The sequence below is a fragment of the Anolis sagrei genome, chromosome 2 (genome assembly GCF_037176765.1).
Source record: "Anolis sagrei isolate rAnoSag1 chromosome 2, rAnoSag1.mat, whole genome shotgun sequence".
In the NCBI taxonomy this organism is placed as follows: domain Eukaryota; kingdom Metazoa; phylum Chordata; class Lepidosauria; order Squamata; family Dactyloidae; genus Anolis; species Anolis sagrei.
The window spans coordinates 179,873,056-179,895,160 of NC_090022.1; the positions used below are offsets into that span (position 1 = coordinate 179,873,056).

The 22,105-nt window shown below is 38.2% G+C and overlaps 1 protein-coding gene across 3 annotated transcripts in view; it reads right to left on the reverse strand.

Annotated features, from left to right (window-relative positions):
- Positions 1 to 22,105, reverse strand: part of SMURF2 (SMAD specific E3 ubiquitin protein ligase 2) — a 93,273-nt gene that overhangs the window by 53,313 nt on the left and 17,855 nt on the right. For 2 of the 3 annotated variants that reach the window (XM_060763101.2, XM_067464214.1), the window contains exons 2-3: positions 4,600 to 4,638; positions 2,763 to 2,871 (exon numbers count right to left, since the gene is read on the reverse strand). The exons of the other annotated variant lie outside the window; for it this stretch is intronic. In XM_060763101.2, the coding sequence (XP_060619084.1) occupies positions 2,763 to 2,871; positions 4,600 to 4,638 (148 nt within the window). The remainder of the gene's footprint in view (positions 1 to 2,762; positions 2,872 to 4,599; positions 4,639 to 22,105) is intronic. 3 annotated transcript variants of the gene reach the window in all.

Consider the following 22,105-nt stretch of genomic DNA (forward strand, 5'->3'; position numbering starts at 1 on the left):
TGTAAAACTACTTCAACTTTTTTTTCATCCTAAAATAAGAGAAAGGAAAATGAAAGGGATTTTATATTGTATCTGTTCTAAAACTTTGTATGATTGCCTCTTTCATCTACTTGATCTGCAAGCAAAGAGACCAAGTGGGCACTTTGCCACTGAGACACTGTTATCATTGGCGTGCAAGCTATTTCCTGTAACAATGAATGTGTCATAAGTCAAAGACCAGCGTTCCCATGCAATACTGTGTTGTTAAGGTAAACATTATTATAGAGCCTTCAGCATCAACTATACAGTTATTTTCAGAACAGGATAGACGGCAAATAATTAATCTCAGACTGAAGAATTGATCGCCAATATTTAGCAGAAAATTACATTCTGTCATTATTATATTTTCTAGTCTTTTTGGGTAAAGGAAAAGAATGCCCATAGAGATGAAAGTTTGGAAGTGTTGTGTTAAAATAAATGCTTGTAAATGATGTGACAGAATCCTCTGATTACTAAACATGGTTACTCAAAAGAACTTACTCCCAGACACATGCATATAGAATTGCAGCCTTACATAACGAAATAAAAATATTATTTGTTTTACTTATTTTTAATACCGGTGAATGAAAAAACAGAATTAAGATGGAGGCTTACGGAGCATGAAACTAGGCACATGAACTACCACGGAAGAGACTGAACTCCCTCCTTTCCCAAAGAGTCACAGGTCCACAGCTTGAGAGTACTTCACATCCATTCTCTCGCAGGAGGGCCAAGTAGACTTTAGCTTGGGTCTTAGTCACAGTAGTTCACACACTGAAAACATCTAATTAGACTACTGCAGTGTCCTCTTTGTGGGATTGACCCTGAAAATGACTTAAAAGTTGTCCAAAGTGCAAAATGCACCTGGGGGGGCTGCCAATTTGCATTTCTTTCAAAATTAGCCTTTTTTGTATTGTCGAAGGCTTTCATGGCCAGAATCACTGGGTTGTTGTAGGTTTTTTCGGGCTATATGGCCATGTTCTAGAGGCATTTCTCCTGGCGTTTCGCCTGCACCTATGGCAAGCATCCTCAGACCTCACTACCTCTGAGGATGCTTGCCATAGATGCAGGTGAAACGTCAGGAAAAATGCCTCTAAAACATGGCCATATAGCCCGAAAAAACCTACAACAACCCTTAGCCTTTTTTGTAAAATCTATCAACTGCATTTTTGTTGAAAAATGAGTTCCTTACCTGTTTTTAAAATTAAGATCAAGAAGATAAACTGTCAGTGAATGCATGGTGGTACAGGGCAGAGGCAAAACCAGAAATGGTCAAAACCAGAAATGAGCATGAGTGGGGCAAGCCTTCCCCCCCCCCCCCCACCCCATACCTCCTTCTTAAAGAACTCTCACTACAACCCCTTCTCTATCTCCTTTCCTAGTGGGAGGAAATAGACTATTTTTATATCAGATGTCTAAACTCACTTGTTGCTGAGGCCTTTGGATAATTAAGGCAAGAGTCACATAAAATTAGGTCACAAGAAGTGGCTCCGACCTTAGGTTTAACGGAAATACAACTTGCTATACTTGGCTGGTATCTGAAGAGTATCTGCAGTTTACCATTAAAGTGGTAAGCTACAGAAAAACCAATTACTACCTAGGCATATTGTGACCAGTGAAAGTGAACCTACTATGAGTGGAAGTGAACGTGTAAGAAAGACTGTTTGCTATGACGTTGACAGCCTTATCTGGAGCAGCGGTTGGGAATGATGTGAAACTATGATTTCCTTGACAACTGGCCATGGAGGAGCTATGGGAGGCAGACTCCAACAACTTCTGGAGGATAGTAACTCCATCACCCTTGACCCAATGCTGATGTTCTTATGTGCCTTCAAGTCATTTACGACCTATGAGAGCCCTAAGGTAACATATCACCAGTTTTTTCTTGGGAAGATTTATTCAAAGATTAATTCAAGATCATATACAATGGTCTTCCACTGAGGCTGAGAAATGGGTGACATTGAGCAGGTCACCCACTGAGTTTCCAAGGATGAGCAGGGATCTGAACCCCGAGCTCCAGAATCATAGTCCAATGCTCAAACCACTATAACATCCTGACTATCAACTCAGATGTATTCCAGTGGTTCTATACATGCGAGAAAAAGTTCTAACAAATACAAACCTTTTTTTACAGAATTTTTTTTTTCTTAAATATGAGAGAATAAAAGTGCCGTATGAGGTGGCAGGTCTAAATTCCCTAAAAGTACAAAATTTCATATCTGAACTTGGAAGCTAAGGAGAGTTAGCTCTTGTTATTACTGGGACAGGAAAGTGCCAATAAATACCAGGTGCTGTTGGCTTTATTTTGCAAGAAAGAACTAGCCAAACCACCTCTGTGTATTCCTTGCCTAAGAAAATCCTATGAAATTCATGGAGTAACCATAAGTCAACAGTTTACTTGAAGGCACATACACATGCATACACAGCTTAGAAGAAAGCCCAAATCTTTATTTTACTCTACTATTCACTATAATGAAAATAAAAATACTCACCTCCTCAGTTAAGACCTTTTGTGGTCAGATGAAAAACATAACATGAGATCTAAATGGTGTTACTGCTTTTAGCTTAGAAAAAAAAGGTAAACTATGTGTAGAAGTTAAATAAAATAGGTAATAAAGTACTGCACACTTATACATTTGCAGAGTGAATATTATAAGGATTTATCTGATTCCATATATTTCAGTTCTATTAATGAATACCCCTCAAAGTCTGAGTATATTTTGACCATCCCTATTGACACCTACAAGTCATAATGCTGATTCCACTTTGGATCAAGGGTATTCTTCACAGTATCTGTTGAATGGCATTGGCCAGATCCGTCAACCACCACTTTAGCAAATGGGTCAGGAAGCCCTGTCAGAAGGGAGGAAAAATACATAATAGGGTGGGCAGTATAATTATATAATTTCAGTCATGAATGATTGCCATTTGTTGGCTTTTGTAAGTAAAGCATTTAATACTTTCAATTTGATACGTTTTACTCAGTTAACTGTATTAGTGCTTTCACATTATCCTAGGAGTTTGAGAAACCTTTAGACATTTCAAATTCTGTTTATGGACTCAATAATATTATACCTTCAAACTCAGAAACATCATTAGTAAACGTAAAGGTTTTCCCGACATTAAATCCAGTCGTGTCCGATTCTGGGGGTTGGTGCTCATCTCCATTTCTAAGCCAAAGAGCTGGCGTTGTCCGGAGACAACTGCAAGGTCATGTGGCCGGCATGACTGCATGGAGTGCTATTACATTCCCGCCAAAGTGGTACCTATTGACCTACTGACATTTGCATGTTTTCAAATTGCTAGGTTGAGAAGTTGGGGCTAATAGCGGGAGCTCACCCCACTTCCTGGATTCGAACCTGTGACCATTGGGTCAGCAAGTTCAGCAGCTCAGAGTTTTAACCCACTGTGCCACCGGGGCCTCCATATTTCAAAAGAAAGAGAAACTCACCAGCACTTTTTTCTATAAGGAACTCTTTTATCTCTCGTTACATTTCTTCATTACAACAACATACATGCCAGAATCTGTTTACTTTGCCTCACGGCATGGGTGTCTCAAGACACACTAGGCTGTCATCATATATATAAAAAGCAAACCAGTCTTCAACTATTCTTCTCACAACTCAAATATCTTAAAGAATGGGAACACTTTTTTCTGTAGCACACACCTGGAAACTTTTTGATACCTCTAATTATCTAATCACACACTAAACTTTGGTCAACAAGGAATGTAGCACATAGCAACTACTACTTTCACAGTATTCTGTAAGACACAAGAGAATACATCCAAAACCAAAGCCTTTAACACTGTCTTACATCACTACCTCCAAGTCTCATTTGGATTTTTGAACAAGGAAGCTCTTGAGGTCATTTAGCTGAGAGCTTCTTAAAACAATAATGCTCAACAAAAATGTATGTGCAATTATGTGCAATTTACAATATATCAATGCTCTTGGAGGCCCCCATGGCGCAATGGATTAAACCCTTGCGCTGGCCGGACTGAAGACAGACAGGTTGCAGGTTTGAATCCGGAAAGAGTGTGGATGACCTCCCTCTATCAGCTCCGTCTGACATGAGAGAAGCCTCCCACAAGGATGGTAAAACATCAAAAACATCCAGGTGTCCCCTGGGCAACGTCATTGCAGACAGCCAATTCTCTCACACCAGAAGCAACTTGCAGTTTCTCAAGTTGCTCCTGACATGAAAAAAGAAATCAAAGCTCTTTGGATCATGGCTTTGAAATTAAGAAACCAGTAGATTCCTGATCCATTTTTAATGTGTAAAACTATAATCCAGAAAGTCAGGAAAAAATAATATGAGTTACTAATCTTATAAAATGCCTCTAACAGAATTCCAGGTAATTAGATGTCTCAGAAAAGTAACAGTGAAGAAATATTATATTCAAAACTGAATAATATTGATGAACAATCCACACATCAGAATATTTGAATTTAATTAGACTTATTTTTTATAAAATCATAGTGATTCTGACTATATCAGAGGTCTTTAGGTTAGTGGTATGTTTTATTCGGCAGTGGGCAGAACTAATGGGGACTGAAGGAAAGATGTATGTATACTTACGGAAAAAATCCTTTTTGACCAAATTTTTTGCGCAGAGAACTGTAAGAAAAACAAAATAAGACACACAATAAAATACTGAGCTTTGGTTTGCATGTCAAATATCAATCAGGCTAGCTGCATTTTACAAGGGGGGGGGGCTACATCTTTCCTGTTGTTACTTCTGTACTAAGACTGTGTAAAAAAGACCATCATACAATGTACCACATAGGGGAAATTTGCTTTCCACGACAAATGGACTATCTAAGTAACATCATCTGGTTATTTGCAAAATGGCTGGCCCAAAAATGGGTTTTTACGAGGACAGGTTTTTCAACAATAACTTTTTTTCTTATCGTAGAATTTATACGTACAGCTGAGGCCTTGTTTCAATACTATGTCTTTTTCCTGTTTGGGGTGATTCACAAGGAGAGGGGTTTTCAGCAATAAAGAACATCATTTATTTTTCAAACACTGAAATTATCTATATACACAAACAGAAAGTAGTCTGTCAGCTATGCAGAAGAAATGTACTACTTCATATGAAGGTGCATTTTGTGGGTGTTCCAGTATAGTGCAACATCCTCCATTCTGCAACCACAGACATTCCTTGTGGACAGGGAGCATATTTTACTCTGGAGATCAAGATTCAAATCTCTGCTCAACAATGGAAACCTACTGAGTGACCTTGGATGAGTCACACTCTCTCAGCCTCAGAAGAAAGCAAAGGCAAATCCCCCTTTGATTAAACCTTGCCAAAAAAAAGCCCATGATAGTGTAACCACAAGTTAGAAATGGCTTGAAGACACACAACAAACCATAAAAAATCTTTGTGGAGAAATCCCTAAGCTTATATGGATGCTGTTATGCAACTTTATTTTCCAACAAGTCAGATTCTGCTATGGCTTCCGTTCCCATGGAGTTTTGCTGTCCATCTTATGTGCAATGAAATCCTTCCTCATTCTTGAAGCCTTCTCCTTATAAGTTACACTGTCCTATCTCCTAGTGTTTTTTTAAAAAATATATAATTTTATCCATGCATCTGGCCCCGCCTACTGAAATTCCCTGTGTTTTTAATGTTTGATTTTATATTGTTGTGTTGTATATTATTTTGATTTTGCATTTTATGTATTTTGCTCATTTTATTGTGTTTTGTGTTATATTTGTTTGTATTGTATCAATGGGTGTGGCCTCATGTAAGCCGCACCGAGTCCCCCTGGGGGAGATGGAGCGAGGTATAAATAAAGTTGTTTTTTAATAATAATAATTATTATTATTATTATTATTACAGGAAGCACCAATCCGTCCACCTTTTCCTTCTGGAGAACTCTCAGTGCCATTTTTTCAGCTGAATTGGAGGTATAAATTTAGTCTGAAACACATTCCTCACTGTTCAATGTGTCTTGTTTCCAGATATATTCACAAGATTACATGTTTACTCTTGAATTAATTGTCATACTTTATATAATTTCATATGTACACTGGAATTATTTATCCATTTAAACATAATTCTGTAGCACACAAGGATCCACAACCGAAGGTAGTAGTATGCTTTCTGGTTATGCAAATGCTCTTTCTCTTTTACTTGCTAGCACAACACCTTGAAAATACTTCCCCACATAAAAGTTAAGTCAACAATACGGCAGTTATCAGCAAATAATAATCTGTAAAAGACCTCAGTCTTTGTAACTACCCTGACAACTCCTTTCTAAGGCCATAGATAAGCAGAAGCCTTATTAGGCACATGGGAATAAAGTGTTGGCAGAATATACAAAATCTTTTAGAGCAGTTGAAGTTACTCAGCTAGATGTGCAAAGGAGGAAAGAAAAACAGATGTCACAAAACACACAACTAAAGAATTTGCAAATCTCGACCGATAATATCCATGTGAGGAATTTTTTGTGTGTGTTAGGAGCGACTTGAGAAACTGCAAGTCACTTCTGGTGTGAGAGAATTGGCTGTCTGTGAGAACATTGCCGAGGGGACACCCAAATGTTTTACCATCCTGTGGGAGGCTTCTCTCATGTCCCTGCATGGGAAGCTGGAGCTGACAGATGGGAGCTCACCCTGCTACCTGGATTTGAACTGCCAACCTTTTGGTCAGCAGTCCTGCCAGAATTTGAACGAGTATATATTATGCTACTTATAGTGCATATGTATTTTGAAAACAGTAGGTTGTTCAGAAGCTGGTAAATACTACTAGAAATGTGGTCTTTAATGCCATTTTCGATCAGTTTTCCTTGCGCCCAATAATTCCCTGAATACTCCAATTTATATTTAGGCTCTATACACAGTCCCTCAAATTGTTGGAGGGCCGGATTATAATTTGAAAAAAACATGAATCAATCCCTATGCACACTGCACATATCTTATTTGTAGTGCAAAAAACACTTCAAAACAATACAATAATTAAAATGAAGAACAATTTTAATACATACAAGCTTATTAGTATTTCAATGGGAAGTGTGGGCCTGCTTTTTGGCTGATGAGATAGGATTGTTGTTGTTGTTGTGTGCTTTCAAGTCATTTCAGACTTAGGTTGGCCCTGAGCAAGGGCCGGGTAAATGACCTTGGAGGGCCGTATTTGGCCCCCAAGCCATAATTTGAGAACCCCTGGTTTATTATTATTATTATTATTATTATTATCTTTATTTATACCCCGCTAACATCTCCTGAAGGACTCGGTGCGGCTTACAAAAGGCCAAGGACCTCAATAAAACAACAGCATAACAAATACAACAATAAAACTCATAAAGCAAACAAAAAATTAAAGCAATAACAATAAACATTAAAAAACAGTTTACAACATTCGCAGTACTGAACATAAAACCAGCACTTATTTCTCAAAGGGTATATTTTAGAACTGATGGGGGAAAGTGCAAGATACATGTAAATTTATTGTACCTGATAATTCATACAGTAATTCGGTCTGAGAATTGGGAAATACTTTTGCTACTTAAAACAATCTGTAACTGAAAGTCATTCCTACAGTTGTTCAATGTTGTATTTCTACAGCTGAGACACATTTTTAATACTTATGTTCTTTATATAGTATCTTCAAAGATCTATTATTAAAAATACATCTCAACTGTAGAAATACAACACAATGGTACTATTACTGTGTTGTATTGAAAATAAATATACTATGTTTAATCTTTCTATCTATATATTTATTTTTTTCAGCAATATACGTATTGTTATACAATTTGTAAAGACAGAAATATTCTAATATATAACTTGTATTGCTACACACACCAATTAAAACTAGCTTCTCCCACCTTCCACCCTAAAACAACAATCAAAATAATAAAATTAAAAAGTTAAATGGACTTCCCTCCAGATTTTGTATAATCTGAGTAAATCCACAAACCGCTCTGCTGCCTCTTGCCAAAAATTCCTTTTCCTCCTCCAGACTGTGGTTGCATTCCAATTACACTGCTGCTTGGAATGAACTCTACTGGGGGGAGGTGTGTTTAAAATTTGAAAACTATTTCAAAATATTGCTTCTGAAATCAAAGAACAGTATTGACAATTCACACATATCCATGTTTAAACACTTTTTGACATATTGTCAGCACTGATGGAAGAGGGCACTCAAAATGAATACTCAGGAAGACAGCTCAGAGTTTCCTTGTTTTTTTCAGGATTCAATTTCCTATGTTTTTGCTGAACTACTGGCATGCTATAAATCCACTTACATTTTTTTGAGATTTGCTTTCCAGAGCAAATCACAATCCCAGAAAAGATATGAACCAAGACTTCTAAAAGGAATTGCTGCTAACTGAAAACACTGGGCAATAAAATTTCAGTCACCTTTTGAACAACATGTTGCAAAAACAGAATTAAATTTATTTTAGCATGATCCGACTCCAAATGGCAAAAACTTTATATACAAATTAAGCAATAGCTTCAATCCAACTGAATATCAAGAATGTCTGCTAGTACACATAAGACAAACTTGTTTAGGCAAATTCCACCTTCCTATTGCATTCTCATGCATAACTTCTCAGAAAGTTGTAGATGATTCCTCAACCCTCACATGAAGCTTTTCAAGGACTGTACAGACATGGCAGATAAGAAAATTCTATTGTGTTTCTTTATGAAATCTTCCCTTTTAGTTGTATAATATTCCACAGATGGTTACCCGCAAATTCTTAAAATTGAAAATATTTTAGGGCATCTTGACCTATGATATAGTAAAAATCTTAAATCTATTTAAACTATCTTAATAGACTAGAGAGATGACACAAAACTAACAAAATGAAGTTCAACAGTGACAAATGCAAGATACTCCAGGCGGAAAAAAATGAAATGCAAAGATACAGAATGGGGGACACCTGGCTCGAGAGCAGTACATGTAAAAAATATTCTCATGGACAACAAGTTAAACATCAGCCAACAATGTGATGCGGCGGCAAAAAAAAGCCAATGGGATTTTGGTCTGCATCAATAGGAGTATAGTGTCTAGATCCAGGGAAGTCATGCTACCCCTCTATTCTGCCTTGGTTAGACCACATCTGGAATACTGTGTCTAATTCTGGGTATCACAATTGAAGGGAGATGTTGACAAGCTGGAATGTGTCCAGAAGAGATCAAGGGTCTGGAGAACAAGCCCTATGAGGAGTGGCTTAAAGAGCTGGGCATGTTTAGCTTGAAGATGAGAATGCTGAGAGGAGACATGATGGCCATGTGAGGGGAAGTCATAGGGAGGAGTGAGCAAGCTTGTTTTTTGCTGCCCTGGAGATTAGGGCGCGGAACAATGGCTTCAAACTACAAGAAAGGAGATTCCATCTGAACATTAGGAAGAACTTCCTGACTGTGAGAGCTGTTCAGCAGTGGAACTCTCTGCTCCTTCATTGGAGGCTTTTAAACAGAGGCTGGATGGCCATCTTTCGAGGATGCTTTGAATGTGATTTTCCTATTTCTTGGCAAGGGGTTGGACTGGATGGCCTACGAGATCTCTTCCAACTCTATGATTCTGTGATCCAATTTTCATACAAACTTCATCCAACTAAGTAGCCATTATGCAGAAATACAAACACCAAATCCAGAAAGTCCATGAAGATTTTTGCTTTCTTTCCCAAACATGAATGTACCACTGAATTCAAGGCAAACATTCCTCCTGATCCAAGTCAGGGGTGTCAAAAATTAGCTAGCAATATGATGTGGCTCTATGCTCAAAGATCTCTTTATCTCATATAATGAATGTTTATTTGACCTTTCTTAAGAAAAGGAGTGAACTTGTTAACACTGTCCCGCCATCTGAACCTCAAATGGGGTAATTTAATATTGAACTGCCATATAGCCCCAGCCCATACATATTAGTTCTGCAATAAACCATGTTATTAACAATAAAGAATGGTGTAACAATGTGCAGGTTTTTTTTATTAAGACCATGATACATTTTAATGTCAGAAGCTAATCAAAGGTAGAACTTGTTTTATGTGTGAGCCAAATGTATTCTTACATTCTTCCTTTCATTGTATTATGCACAAATATAAATCTGAGTGTGAATTTAAGTAAGCAATTTAAATCATGGTTTCAAATTAACAACAGAACACTAATTTTAAACCACTAATTTAAACAGTGAATTTCATTTACACGTTAGGTTCCTAAATATACATACAACTGCATTAATGAATCACAGAAAAATGAGAGCAACACTGAGCCTTCCTAAATTAGGTTAACTAATAAATTCTGCTTAACTTTACAGGGCAGCTTACAACATGGATGACAACCATTCAATGCTACACAATACATAATAAATGTAAAATATAAATAATATAAATAATCATATCTAAACACAGAAGACAAATCACTACAACACAAATCAGACACAATAAATAGCAAGGTTAAAAGCCAGTGTGGTAGATTTTAAAAACATATCCATTGTTAAAAGACCTATTAATTGTACCAAAGAGGTGTTCACCAGCATCTTCACCCACTCTCCCCCTCTGGCCTGTTTAAATAGCCAGAAAGGACAAGGGTCCAGAGAACAGGTGGTTGCCTTCATTTCTCCCAAGGTCTTGTCCATGTTAAATTGAAAAGAATCCCACAAAAAAGGACAAGCAAGTGCCCGAGTTACATCGATGGAGATTGCATCAACACTTCCATCTAAGTTGGAACGAATTTGCAAGGTTCTTTGCAACTTTAACTGCAAAGAACCTTGCAAATTCTTCACATTGAGCTGTCAAATGGATAGGATCCCCCATCTGAGAGACAGGGTGCAACAGTCCTCTGGCCACTCAAAACATTTCAGCCGGGTGGTTCTTTGCAGATGCAATGTTAACAGCAGCGAAAGATTTCTGCGCTGCCTTCAGTGCTGCGGAATAGGCTCTTAAATATGCTCTAGACCAGTGGTTCTCAACCTGCAGGTTCCCAAGTGTTTTGGTCTGCAACTCCCAGAAATCCCAGCCAGTTTACCAGCTGTTAGGATTTCTAAGGACCCACAGGTTGAGAACCACTGCTCTGGACCGTGCTCGGTCAGATTCGCTGTGAGTTTTTCGCCATCACAGCTATAATCTCCACTTCATTTGCTTCCTCAGCACCAGCTCTTGGAATAACCAGGGAACTTCTTTGGCTCTGCTGTGTGAAAGGAGACATTCAGGAGTAACTGTGTCAACTGCCCTGGCCACCTCCCAATTTTAGAAGCCCACCACAGCTTCAACAGAATCACCTACCAAGACGGTAGAAAAATCCCCAAGCGCCTTTAGGAATCTGTCCAGATCCATAAGTCTCCTGGGGCGCACCTTCCTAATCGGTTCTCCACCACTGCAGAGGTTTAGAGCTCCAGGTAGTGATTGGTCCATGACAAAGGAACCATAGATAGTTCCTCCACAATAGTGTCACAGTCACCCTGCCCCAAATAGAAGACTAAGTCAAGGGTGTGACCAGCACTATGTGTGGGGCCAGAAACCATTTGGGTCCTCCAACACTATTAGCAGTTGGGACTCCAACAATATGCCTGAGACCATTCCGGCCAGCTCAGGCAGGGATGTTGTTGAGCAGCAGTGTGGACAGTACACCAACAGAATCCCTGTTCTGTCCTAGCCACCCACCCTTAAGTAGACACACTAAAAGTGGCCGACTGTGGGATGGAAAATCTAGTTGAGAAGATGGTATCCAGCTAGACCACTGCGACTCCTCCTTCTCCCCGCCCCCCAGGCCTCGTTTGCTGCTGCATACAGAAACCTGGTAGAAAGAGCTGGGAGAGATTAACACCCCCCCCCCCACACACACACACACACACACCCCTCATCCAACTAAGTCTCTGTGATACATGTCAGGTCGGCATGGTCATCCACATCAGATCCTCGATGGCAGCTGTTTTACTGCTAACCATCTGGCGTTAAACAACAACAATTTCAGGTGAGGAGACTTGCCTCCTGGGTTATCTAGATTAGCTGTAGCCTGATACTGCCTAGGGGCAGCAAGAACCTTATCGCCTGCCCCCTGCCATCTCCGCCTCCCCTCCTGTCCTGGATCACCATTATAGGCTGTCCCCCGACCCAGAACTCCCCCCCACACATGAATCCTCCAACTTGTTATTATGATTTGTTATTATTCTATTTCCACCTATTCTTTTAATATTGCACAGTTTGTATCTAACAAATTAAAAACGAACCCGCCCCTTCCTCCCCCCCCCATTATAATCTGATCTTCCTCCCCACCCACTCTCAATTCCAAAAACTACTCCTTCCCTTTAGAGCCCTTCACAACACTCAACCCCTGACTGGTCTTAAACAATAGCAATAAACAATAAAGTTTGAGATAAATGGTTGAATGGGACATAAAGTTGACCCTACTGGGAAATACTCCCGGTTGATATGATGGTAGGGGGGATTTCGATATAATGACAATGATAAGTCTAAAGTTACTATGGATTAGGGAGGGGTAGGAGTGGGAGCAGTCATAAGCATTGAGTCACTAATAATTAACAACAACAACACACTGGAATCTATGAATTGATACACACTTTCCAGTTATGAGGATAACATCTGTTTCTGTTTCTTTATTCGACTGGCAATCTTGACAAAAGAACACAACAGGGAGCAAAACTACCTTTTGCAGACCTTTTTTTGCTGTCAATTATACTTTTAGTCTCCATTCTTAAACAATTCCTTTAGTAATTTTACAGAGAAGCTTGTCAGAAAGGAAACAGGACAGAGCCAAAAGCCTTGCTTCCCCAAACATCAGAAAGTGAGGGGTGGAGGATATCTAACTATGACTAACCTCCCTCAACATTACAGGGTATGAAAAAGGGGATAGGAAGATACACAGGCAGGAGAGGGCGCTTCCTCCTCTCGATTCATATTGTCTTCTTTATACTTTTGCCAATTGGAATTGACAATTACACACATTTTGTCCTCTTCTATCCCTGTCTACTTCTTGGCTACTTGGAAGGAGGGACAGAGGCAGAGAAGCTTGGATGACACATTAAATAATGGGATTCAATACATGCCAATCCAGTAATCTGCATTTAAGATTGCTGAGCGACTTCCAGACACAGCCAGATGGAGCCTGACTACATTGCCATGTTTAGACTCCTGTTTTATACATCATGTCTACTTCACAGTATTGTTCTACAGTAAACAAAGAGCTTCCTTTTCCACCACTCCTCCCATTTTTTTCCATTCTATGCCAAAATTAAAACAAAACAAACATGCACCCTGAATTTTTTGCAGAGAGATAATATATTCATCTTGCCTTGACTCGTTTTATGATAGCTTCATGTAGTTTCTACCCTAGTTTGGCCCACTAATATAATATGGTTTTGAAAAATATTTCACAACACCCTGCAGCAGAGGGGAAAGAAAAATATAATTAATTCAATTTGCAAGTTATGTCTATGCAAACTTGTGAAACAAGCAGGAGACTCCATTTCTAAGTGTTCATTCCAACACCTACTGTTTTCCCACTGGCACATTTTAAACCCAAAACCAAATTGGAAACTACCATATGAACTGGATTCCACAGGGATTTGAGGCTGTGTTTGCTGCTCCTGCAATAAGATTTCAGCTGATCCTATACTACCAGTGATGCTTAGTTAGCATCCCTGCTAAAGACAGAATCTATTTAGATTGAAAGCACTAAGGCCTAGTTTCCAACATACCCCTCAACCTCTGACGATGCCTGAATAGATGTGGGTGAAACATCAGGAGAGAGTGCTTTTGGAACATGGCCAAACATCCTGAAAACCCCACAGCAAACCAGTGATTCTTGCCATGAAAGCCTTTGACAACAAAAGTTAATCATGGGGAGGAGAAATTTCTATTCAGTTGCTTTATGGTTGTTAACAAATCTGAATAAAGACACTGAAATTCTAGGTCAGATATATATTTGATGACATATATCAGGGGTCCTCAAACTAAGGCCCAGGGGCCAAATACGGCCCTTCAAGGTAATTTACCCGGCCCTCGCTCAAGGTCAACCTAAGTCTGAAATGACTTGAAAGCACACAACAACAACAACAATCCTATCTCATCAGCCAAAAGCAGGCCCACACTTCCCATAGAAATACTAATAGACATATATTTATTGAAATTGTTCTTCATTTTAATTATTGTATTGTTTTAACGTCTTTTTTTTTTTGCACTACAAATAAGATATGTCCAGTGTGCACAGAAATTCATTCATGGTTTTTTTTCAAATTATAATCCGGCTCTCCAACAGTTTGAGGGATTGTGACCTGGCCCTCTGTTTAAAAGGTTTGTGGACCCCTGACATATATAAATAGGGGGGGGGGGAGCCTCAGGGCCCTCTTCATCCTCTTTTGGGATCTTAGCCCCATCCGTGATAAACATACAGGATACAGGGACTCAGAGCGGCTTACAAAATATGGCAATAATTCAATGCCAGATTCAGATAATAACAATATCAATAGAACACAATATTATAAAACTGTAAAAAGCACATGCATATCAATTAAAATAGTCTTTCAAATTATTCAAACATATTAAAACATTTCAAACATATCAAACTTACATTGCATTGAAGAATGATTACAGGTCTTACAGTCCAGTGGCTTAGCCAAAACCCTGATAAATAACAGCTCAACACCCCCAAAACATTGTCACACACTGCCCATGCAGCCCCTACTTCCTTTTGAGTAGTATGGTGTTAGTTACTACACAAGAAAGATATGTGGCTTATCCAGTACTTATGATGGAATCATTTTTATGGTTTCTTCAAACATGTAAAAGCATAAAAGGCTTAGACATTAGCCAATGTATATTTACTGATAAAATTGTAAGAAATCGTCCCCTCCTATTTCTCTGCCAAGATCAAAGTTTTCCTTCTTTTCTTTTTTTTAAAGTGATGGACTGTATAGAGACCTTTCTTTATGTGCTCTGATCCTTACACGCCCAGCTTTCAAAGATTATAAATTACAACATTATGACAATAACATGCACTTTACCAGGAGAGTATTTTTGGCAGAAATTTGATTAAAAGAGGTATAACAATTGATTGAACATTCATTGTTAATTATCATTTAATTTTTTTAAATGCAAAAATTTAGCCTGAGTGTGTAATTGCAAATGGACAGAGAAATGTTTCAAGATATTTTGCACAAAAGAATATGGTGCACAATTTGTACATTAGATTTAAGCTTACACATTCAGGCATCAGGTTAAGAAGCCTACATACAAACATTTTTTTAAATGAGGGAAAATATGGGGATTATTCATATATTTTATTTATACAATGCATTACACAAATCACTAAACTATATTTACTTTAACATGTTTTAAATATATGTTGAAACTGAATGTATACATCCCGAACTCTAAAAAAAATCTAGGAATGTTTAGTTTTGCAAGTTTTGCAAGTTTTTGAGAAGCATATAAAGTTAAAGGTAGAAAATGAAGGGGGGGAGGGAATTATCAATTTCATAGTAAACTAAAAAAACACTTACTGTATATACAGAACTTAAAGACCTGGGGGCGGGGATCAAAGACAATAATATTTTACTTCAAAAATCTTAAATCTTTTTAAGATTTTTCATTTTTAAGTTTTTCTTAAGGTTAATTTTTATCATATGGAAGGCCATACAATAACCAAAAGTTTGTCCAGATTTAGACATGTTTCTCTGTCCTTTCACTTATCAGCTTATTTACCGATTTACTTCTATTTACTTCCAAAAATAGAACACTTTCCTTCACATAATGTAAAAATGAAAAAAACTGAAGTAGATGAGAAGCAAAAAAGGAAAACAAATGTCTGTATTATGCAAAGCGTGTACATTTTTTTTTGTTACACTCTTGCCATCATGTTGGAAAAGAAAAGTGCTGGACAGATTCCCAGACTGCATTCCTCTACCCAGTACCTGAAGATGTTCTCTATTTGGTAACTGAAATTTCTTTCAAACTTCAAGTCTGGAGAATACTTTAGGAATCCCTTTTAAGGAGTCAAGGACAGGCAGACCTATGAATATCTTGTCTTGAAATTTTTATTTTAATGTTTTGAAATAAAATATTTCAAAACTTACATATGTTTTCATTTAGAAAATCCAAGAAAACATATTTTGAGGATCTTTATTGTGCCTTCCTTAGAAAGAATGGCATTCAAAGCAGAAAATGATAAATGAAAACAAGTACTTTCAGAATCAAAACCAGATTAAAAACACAATTTCACATGCACCAATAGAAGCAAGAACAGCACTCAGAATCCATTCCATAGCAGGTGAGGCAAAAGGCTTTTTGAAATAAAAATGTCTTTGCATCAGACTAGTTGGACAAAAGGGAAGACTAACTTGATAAGGAATCCCTTGATCTGTGAACAAATACTGAGAAAACCACGGAAAAACAGAAGAAATCAGAAAATCTTGTTTTCTCCCTTCTGTACTTTACATCTCCAGGGGCAGGTGAAAAATAGGCCTGGAATGAGTCCATGAAATTTCTCAACAAATTTGTCTGAAATTCTCTTTGTTCCTATACAAACACCAAACTATCATATAGTTATCCAGTTTAGTCAGTCAAAAAGAATTTCCTGAGTGAATATAAGTGACTATTCATTTCCCTAGGCCATAACCTTACAGAAACCAAATGAAACTATTAATATTTTTGAAACAATGTGGATGACTAGACTTTACCACCAAACAGTTTCTGTTGATTCTTAGGAATCAAATTTGTAATAAGTTGCTTCGGAACATAGAATATTCTGAATTTTCATGTATTCATTTCCTCAAATATAGCATATACATAGATAAGACTGTAAAGCTGTTTTAAAAAAGTATTTGCAGTCTATTACCATGCAGTCCTGCCGGCCACATGTGTCAAAACCCAGAAGCCTCAAGAACGCCAAACACAATATGAAAGGTCCAAACACAGGTTTATTGAACACAAAAAGGCTTTAGAGACACTTGCTTCAGTGTCTCTAGCACAAACTAAAAGTCTATAGCAACCGCTATGTAAAAAACTCAACTTAAATAAAATCCGGATTATCCCGGAGTATAATCTGGGATAACGAAAATATACAACAATCTGCTTGCAATTCAAAATGTCCAAAAGGCACCAAAAAACAATGTGGGAGCAAACAAAATCAGAGTCCAAAGGCAGTCCGTAGTCCAGGCACATCCGAAGTAAGAAGAAGCAGTCCAAAAAGCATAGTTGTCAAAACACGGTCCGGAGTCAAACAGGGAGAGTTGTAGTCAGCACTTACGAAGTATCAGCCAGAAGTCACGGAAACACGAAGATCTGTAGTCCAAGGACCCAAGCTTGAGAGTAATAGCAGGAACACACCCAAAAAAACACTTTGCCTTCTGCAAAGACCCATTGAAACCAAACCAACGTATATCCTAAAGCTCCTCATCAGAGGATGAACTGCTCCCCACCCTTTCATCATCACTTTCAGCTGCCCCATTCCCTGCAGCTGAACACTGCCTCCCATCTCTCGACCTTTGCCAGCGTCTGTCAAGGCTTAGGTCCTCCCAAGTGTTCCCCGATTGCCACTCTTCTGCAAACCCCTCAAAGTCATCACTGGAGGTAGGCTGAGTACAGATATCCCTCATTTCCTGTACACAGGTCCAGTCCAAATCACTCTCCTCCTCAATGTCACTCCCAGTCCCATCACTCCTTTCAAAACCCATAAAATCTTCATCTTCTGTTGGAACGCTAAGTATATCATGGATACGCTTCCTTTGGAGCTCCTCATCAGATTCTTGTTCGTGAGTAGCCTGCTTAACTCCCCTGCTTTCCTCTCCTCCCCCCATTTCACAGTCTGAGAAACCCTCGAAGGAATCAGAATCAGTTGGAGCCATGAATATGTCTCTAATCAGCTTTCACTGCTGCTCCTCCTCCAACACCTGCGCAGCCCTCTTCTCCCTTCTACCGGGAGTAGTAACGTTACTATCACGCTGTAATACAGCAACATGACCTTGGAGGTGTCTATAGACAACGTCGGCTCTTTGGCTTAGAAATGGAGATGAGTACCACACCCCAGAGTCAGACATGACTGGACTTAATGTCAGGGGACAACCTTTACCCTTTTTTTTACTATGTATGTTTACTTGAAAGTAAGTTCGATGTAAACAGGACCTCCTCCCAGGATCTGAGCAAATTATATACTCAAAATAGTGAGGCTTACAGTTTGATTATTCACTTGTGGAAGGATGAAACAGGCATGAGAAAGAGAACCACTCCCAATCTCTGTAGTGATGCTATATGAAATAACATTAGAGGGAAGAGGGGTGTTTGAGAGAGGGTGTTTTAAACTTTTTATATATATATATTATCATATTATATATTTCCATGTAATGGAAAAGAAAAGTCATATTGCTGTTGCCATTAGAACCTGAAGGGTCGCACCTTGGTGACAAAATACACCCCAAAGAGCCTGAAAGCAGCCTATTGCATGGGCTTGAAATAGAAAATTACTGCTTGAAATCCAAGAGAGGTAGTGTCTAACAGACTTGTTGAACCGCTGGGCTAGGATGGAAAAGCAGAGGAGAATAAATCAGAAAATTTCAAGACAAGATATTCATAATATGTCTGCTTGCCCTTGATTCCTTAAAAGTGATTCCTAAAGAATTCTGCAGACTTGAAGTTAGAAAGAAATTTCAATTTGACTTCATATAAATAAAGCAGCTTCTCAACTTAATGGTTGCCATGTTACATTCTGCTGTGTTCATCACATGCATTATTAACAAAGGCCATGAACTCCTGCTGAACATATACATGTGCTCATTCCTCTTTCTCTTGTGCACACACATACATTATTTCCTTGTACTGAGAAATCATGACATGTCTTCCACATATCTCTTGTAACCAAACCACCTGCCAAATATATAACACACTGGTACTATTTTATTTATTATACAGGGATACAGTTTCTAAAGTGATAATACAAGTGGTCAAATAATGAAGAACTACTCAGAGGCTGCTACACTTTTAGTGCACAGCTACACTAAGAGGATAGCATGGGTAGAACATAGTCACATATTTTGTGGTTTCTGAGCCAAATAAGTCTGAAATTCAAACTGCTTCTTCTCAATGCTCATCTCATTCAGAGACGGTGAATCATATCCCATTTGGCAATCTTTCTGCCTACAAGGCTGACTTGTGAAGGATTTCCTGTACCCTTGTTGTATGTTAACTAATGCAGTGCACCTGATTTTAAACAAAATTTCTTACTACCTACTTTCAGGTCAGATCTTGCCCTGTTCTCAATAATCTCTACTTCACAATTTTTCTAATATGCTAAGTTTCCGTAACCCAACAAGCATAAAAAAGGATCACACTTGACTGCATTTTATGTAAAAGAAAGCCAAAAACCTGCTTAATTGAAGTCAGTAATCAGAAACTTCTCAAACCACAGTAGATAAAGAGTCAGTACAAGAAAACTGCACTCCAAACCAGAGCTGACAGCTGGCACAACAAAGCATGGGCAGTTCCTTGACAAAATTGAAGGAAAAATTGACAGGGAGAAGACCTGGTTATGGCTTACGAATGGAACACTGAAGGAGACAGAAGGCCTGATTCTTGCAGCCCAGGAGCAAGCCATCAGAAGAAATGCAATTAAGGCCAGGGTCAAAAAACCAGCTAATGACCCAAAATGCAGACTGTGCAAGGAAGCTGATGAAACCATGGACCATATCCTCAGCTGTTGCAAGAAAATCACAGACGGACTACAAACAAAGGCACAACTCTCTGGCCAAAATTATTCACTGAAACTTATGTGACAAGTACCACCTGCCAGCAGTAAAGAATTGGTGGGATCATAAACCTGCAAAGGTAGTGGAAAATGAACAATCAAAAATACTGTGGGACTCTCAAATGAACACGCAAAAATACTGTGGGACTTTGGAACACAATACACCAGACATCACGATTGTGGAAAAGAAAAAAGTTTGGATTATTGATGTTGCCATACCAGGTGACAGTCGAATTGACGAAAAACAACAGGAAAAACTCAGCCGTTATCAAGACCTCAAAATCGAACTGCAAAGACCCTGTCATAAACCAGTACAGGCGGTCCCAGTGGTCATCGGCACACTGGGTGCCGTGCCAAAAGACCTCAGCCGGCATTTGGAAACAATAAACATTGACAAAATCATGATCTGACAACTGCAAAAGGCCACCTTACTTGGATCTGTGCACATCATTCAAAAATGCATCACACAATCCTAGATGCTTGGGAAGTGTTCGACTTGCTGTGACATACTGTGTGCCAGTAAAATAATAATAATAATAATAATAATAATAATAATAATAATAATAGTTTTATTTCTTACCCGCCTCTCTTCACACCTCAAGGCGGTTTACAACATTGCTAAAACACATAATCATTTAAAAACACTCTGTAGAATACACATATTAAAACGTATTTGTACAGATTTATCCAACAGCTATATTGCTTTACTTTTTCTTTGTCTTTCAAATAAGTTTCTTCTAGAATTCCACTAACTTGTTTTTTTACAGAAAACTAATGGAAGTTTTCCTTCTATCTGTTCTGACACAAATACTTTGAAAATACAACTACAGTATAAAGGTTTAAAAACAGTTTTCCATTGGAGGACTAACTAATGTAACAGAGACAAAAAGAGGAGGAGGAGGAATGGGGTAGCAGTTATTAATCATTAATTTTAGATATGTGGATAGAAGCTAGAGAAAGTGAGAGGAGACAGAAAGAAACATACAAATACATTATGTGCAGAGTGAAGGAATTTGATCTCACATTTGCATGCTTTTAAACAACTGCAAGGTCGGCAGAAGCTGGGCCTAACAGCAGGTTCTCACCCCGCTCCCCAGATTCAAACCGCCAACCTTTCAGTCAGCAAGTTCAGCAGCTCAGCGGCTTAACCTGCTGTGCCACCAGGGGGCCCTTGACAGTACATCTGTTTAAAAACAATAAATTAAGTTAAATACTTAATAATACTTAAAAGGAATCAATATTTAGTAACACTTATGCTTTCAAGGTTGTTAAGTGTTCAGTTCACATAAATAAACCTCTTCCAGTCTTAATGACCTAACTCAGATTTGGATAACACTTCGCATGTTCACTCACTCTACATCAAAAGTCTTGAGGGGAAGCAAGTTATTTGAAAGCATACCTATTGGTCTTATTCACAATCATCTTCATTTGACACTTAGGAGGAAATGACCCTAAATTCATACTATGCAGTGAACAGCTTTACCAACTGGAGAAAACAATGAGTTGCATTTATACATCATCAAAAATGGTAAGTAATCCTCAGGTCTCTTGTAATATTCTTAGTTTATAGGAAGACTGTAGGAATATTTAACCCACTGCGCCACCGGGGGCTTTTCAGGTGATATTAGCTAATGCCAGCCAAATATATAACTGAATTGTGAGCATATTACCAGTACTTGTAGCACATGAAGAAAACACACAAAAAATCTCATAACTGTCTCTCATACCAGATTCATAGTACAACAGTTGCTAAAATATAGCTCACTTTGAAGTTCATACTGAAAGCCCTAAGGTCACATAAGGTGAGACAAAGCCACACCATAGTCTCCCTTCATACCAAAAATATTCTGCCATTGCCACTTCATTCTTTTTTATAAAATACAGGAGCTTTCTAGATTGCTTGAATTACTTGAGTGTTTTGCCAAACCAAATACTAGCTTTTCATCTGCTTCTGTTCAGACTTGTCTTTGAAATTGTTTTTGATTGTGTAAATTTCATTATATTTATCAGAAATAAAGAATTAAAGACTAGTAACAATCAGTGTATTTTATGTTCTGTTTCCTTTCCTTAACAGTAGCAGAAATTTTAATGAAATTAGGTAACAACAAACAGTGAACAACTCCAATCATGCAATCTTATACTCATTAGTTCCAGGGGTTTATTGAATTACTCTAGCAAGAGGGCGTAGGATTAGAATTCATTTTTAATTTAGTGCTTATACTATAAACTAGGAAAGGATATGACTTATTAATGTAAATATATTATGGTACTGTTCCATCATCCTGGTGGACTCCAAAAAGGGGCCTAAGAAGAAGGATAATCCATTTGGGGGGGGGGGGGGGGGAATTGAGGGAGAAAAACAATTTCCCCATTTTCTCTG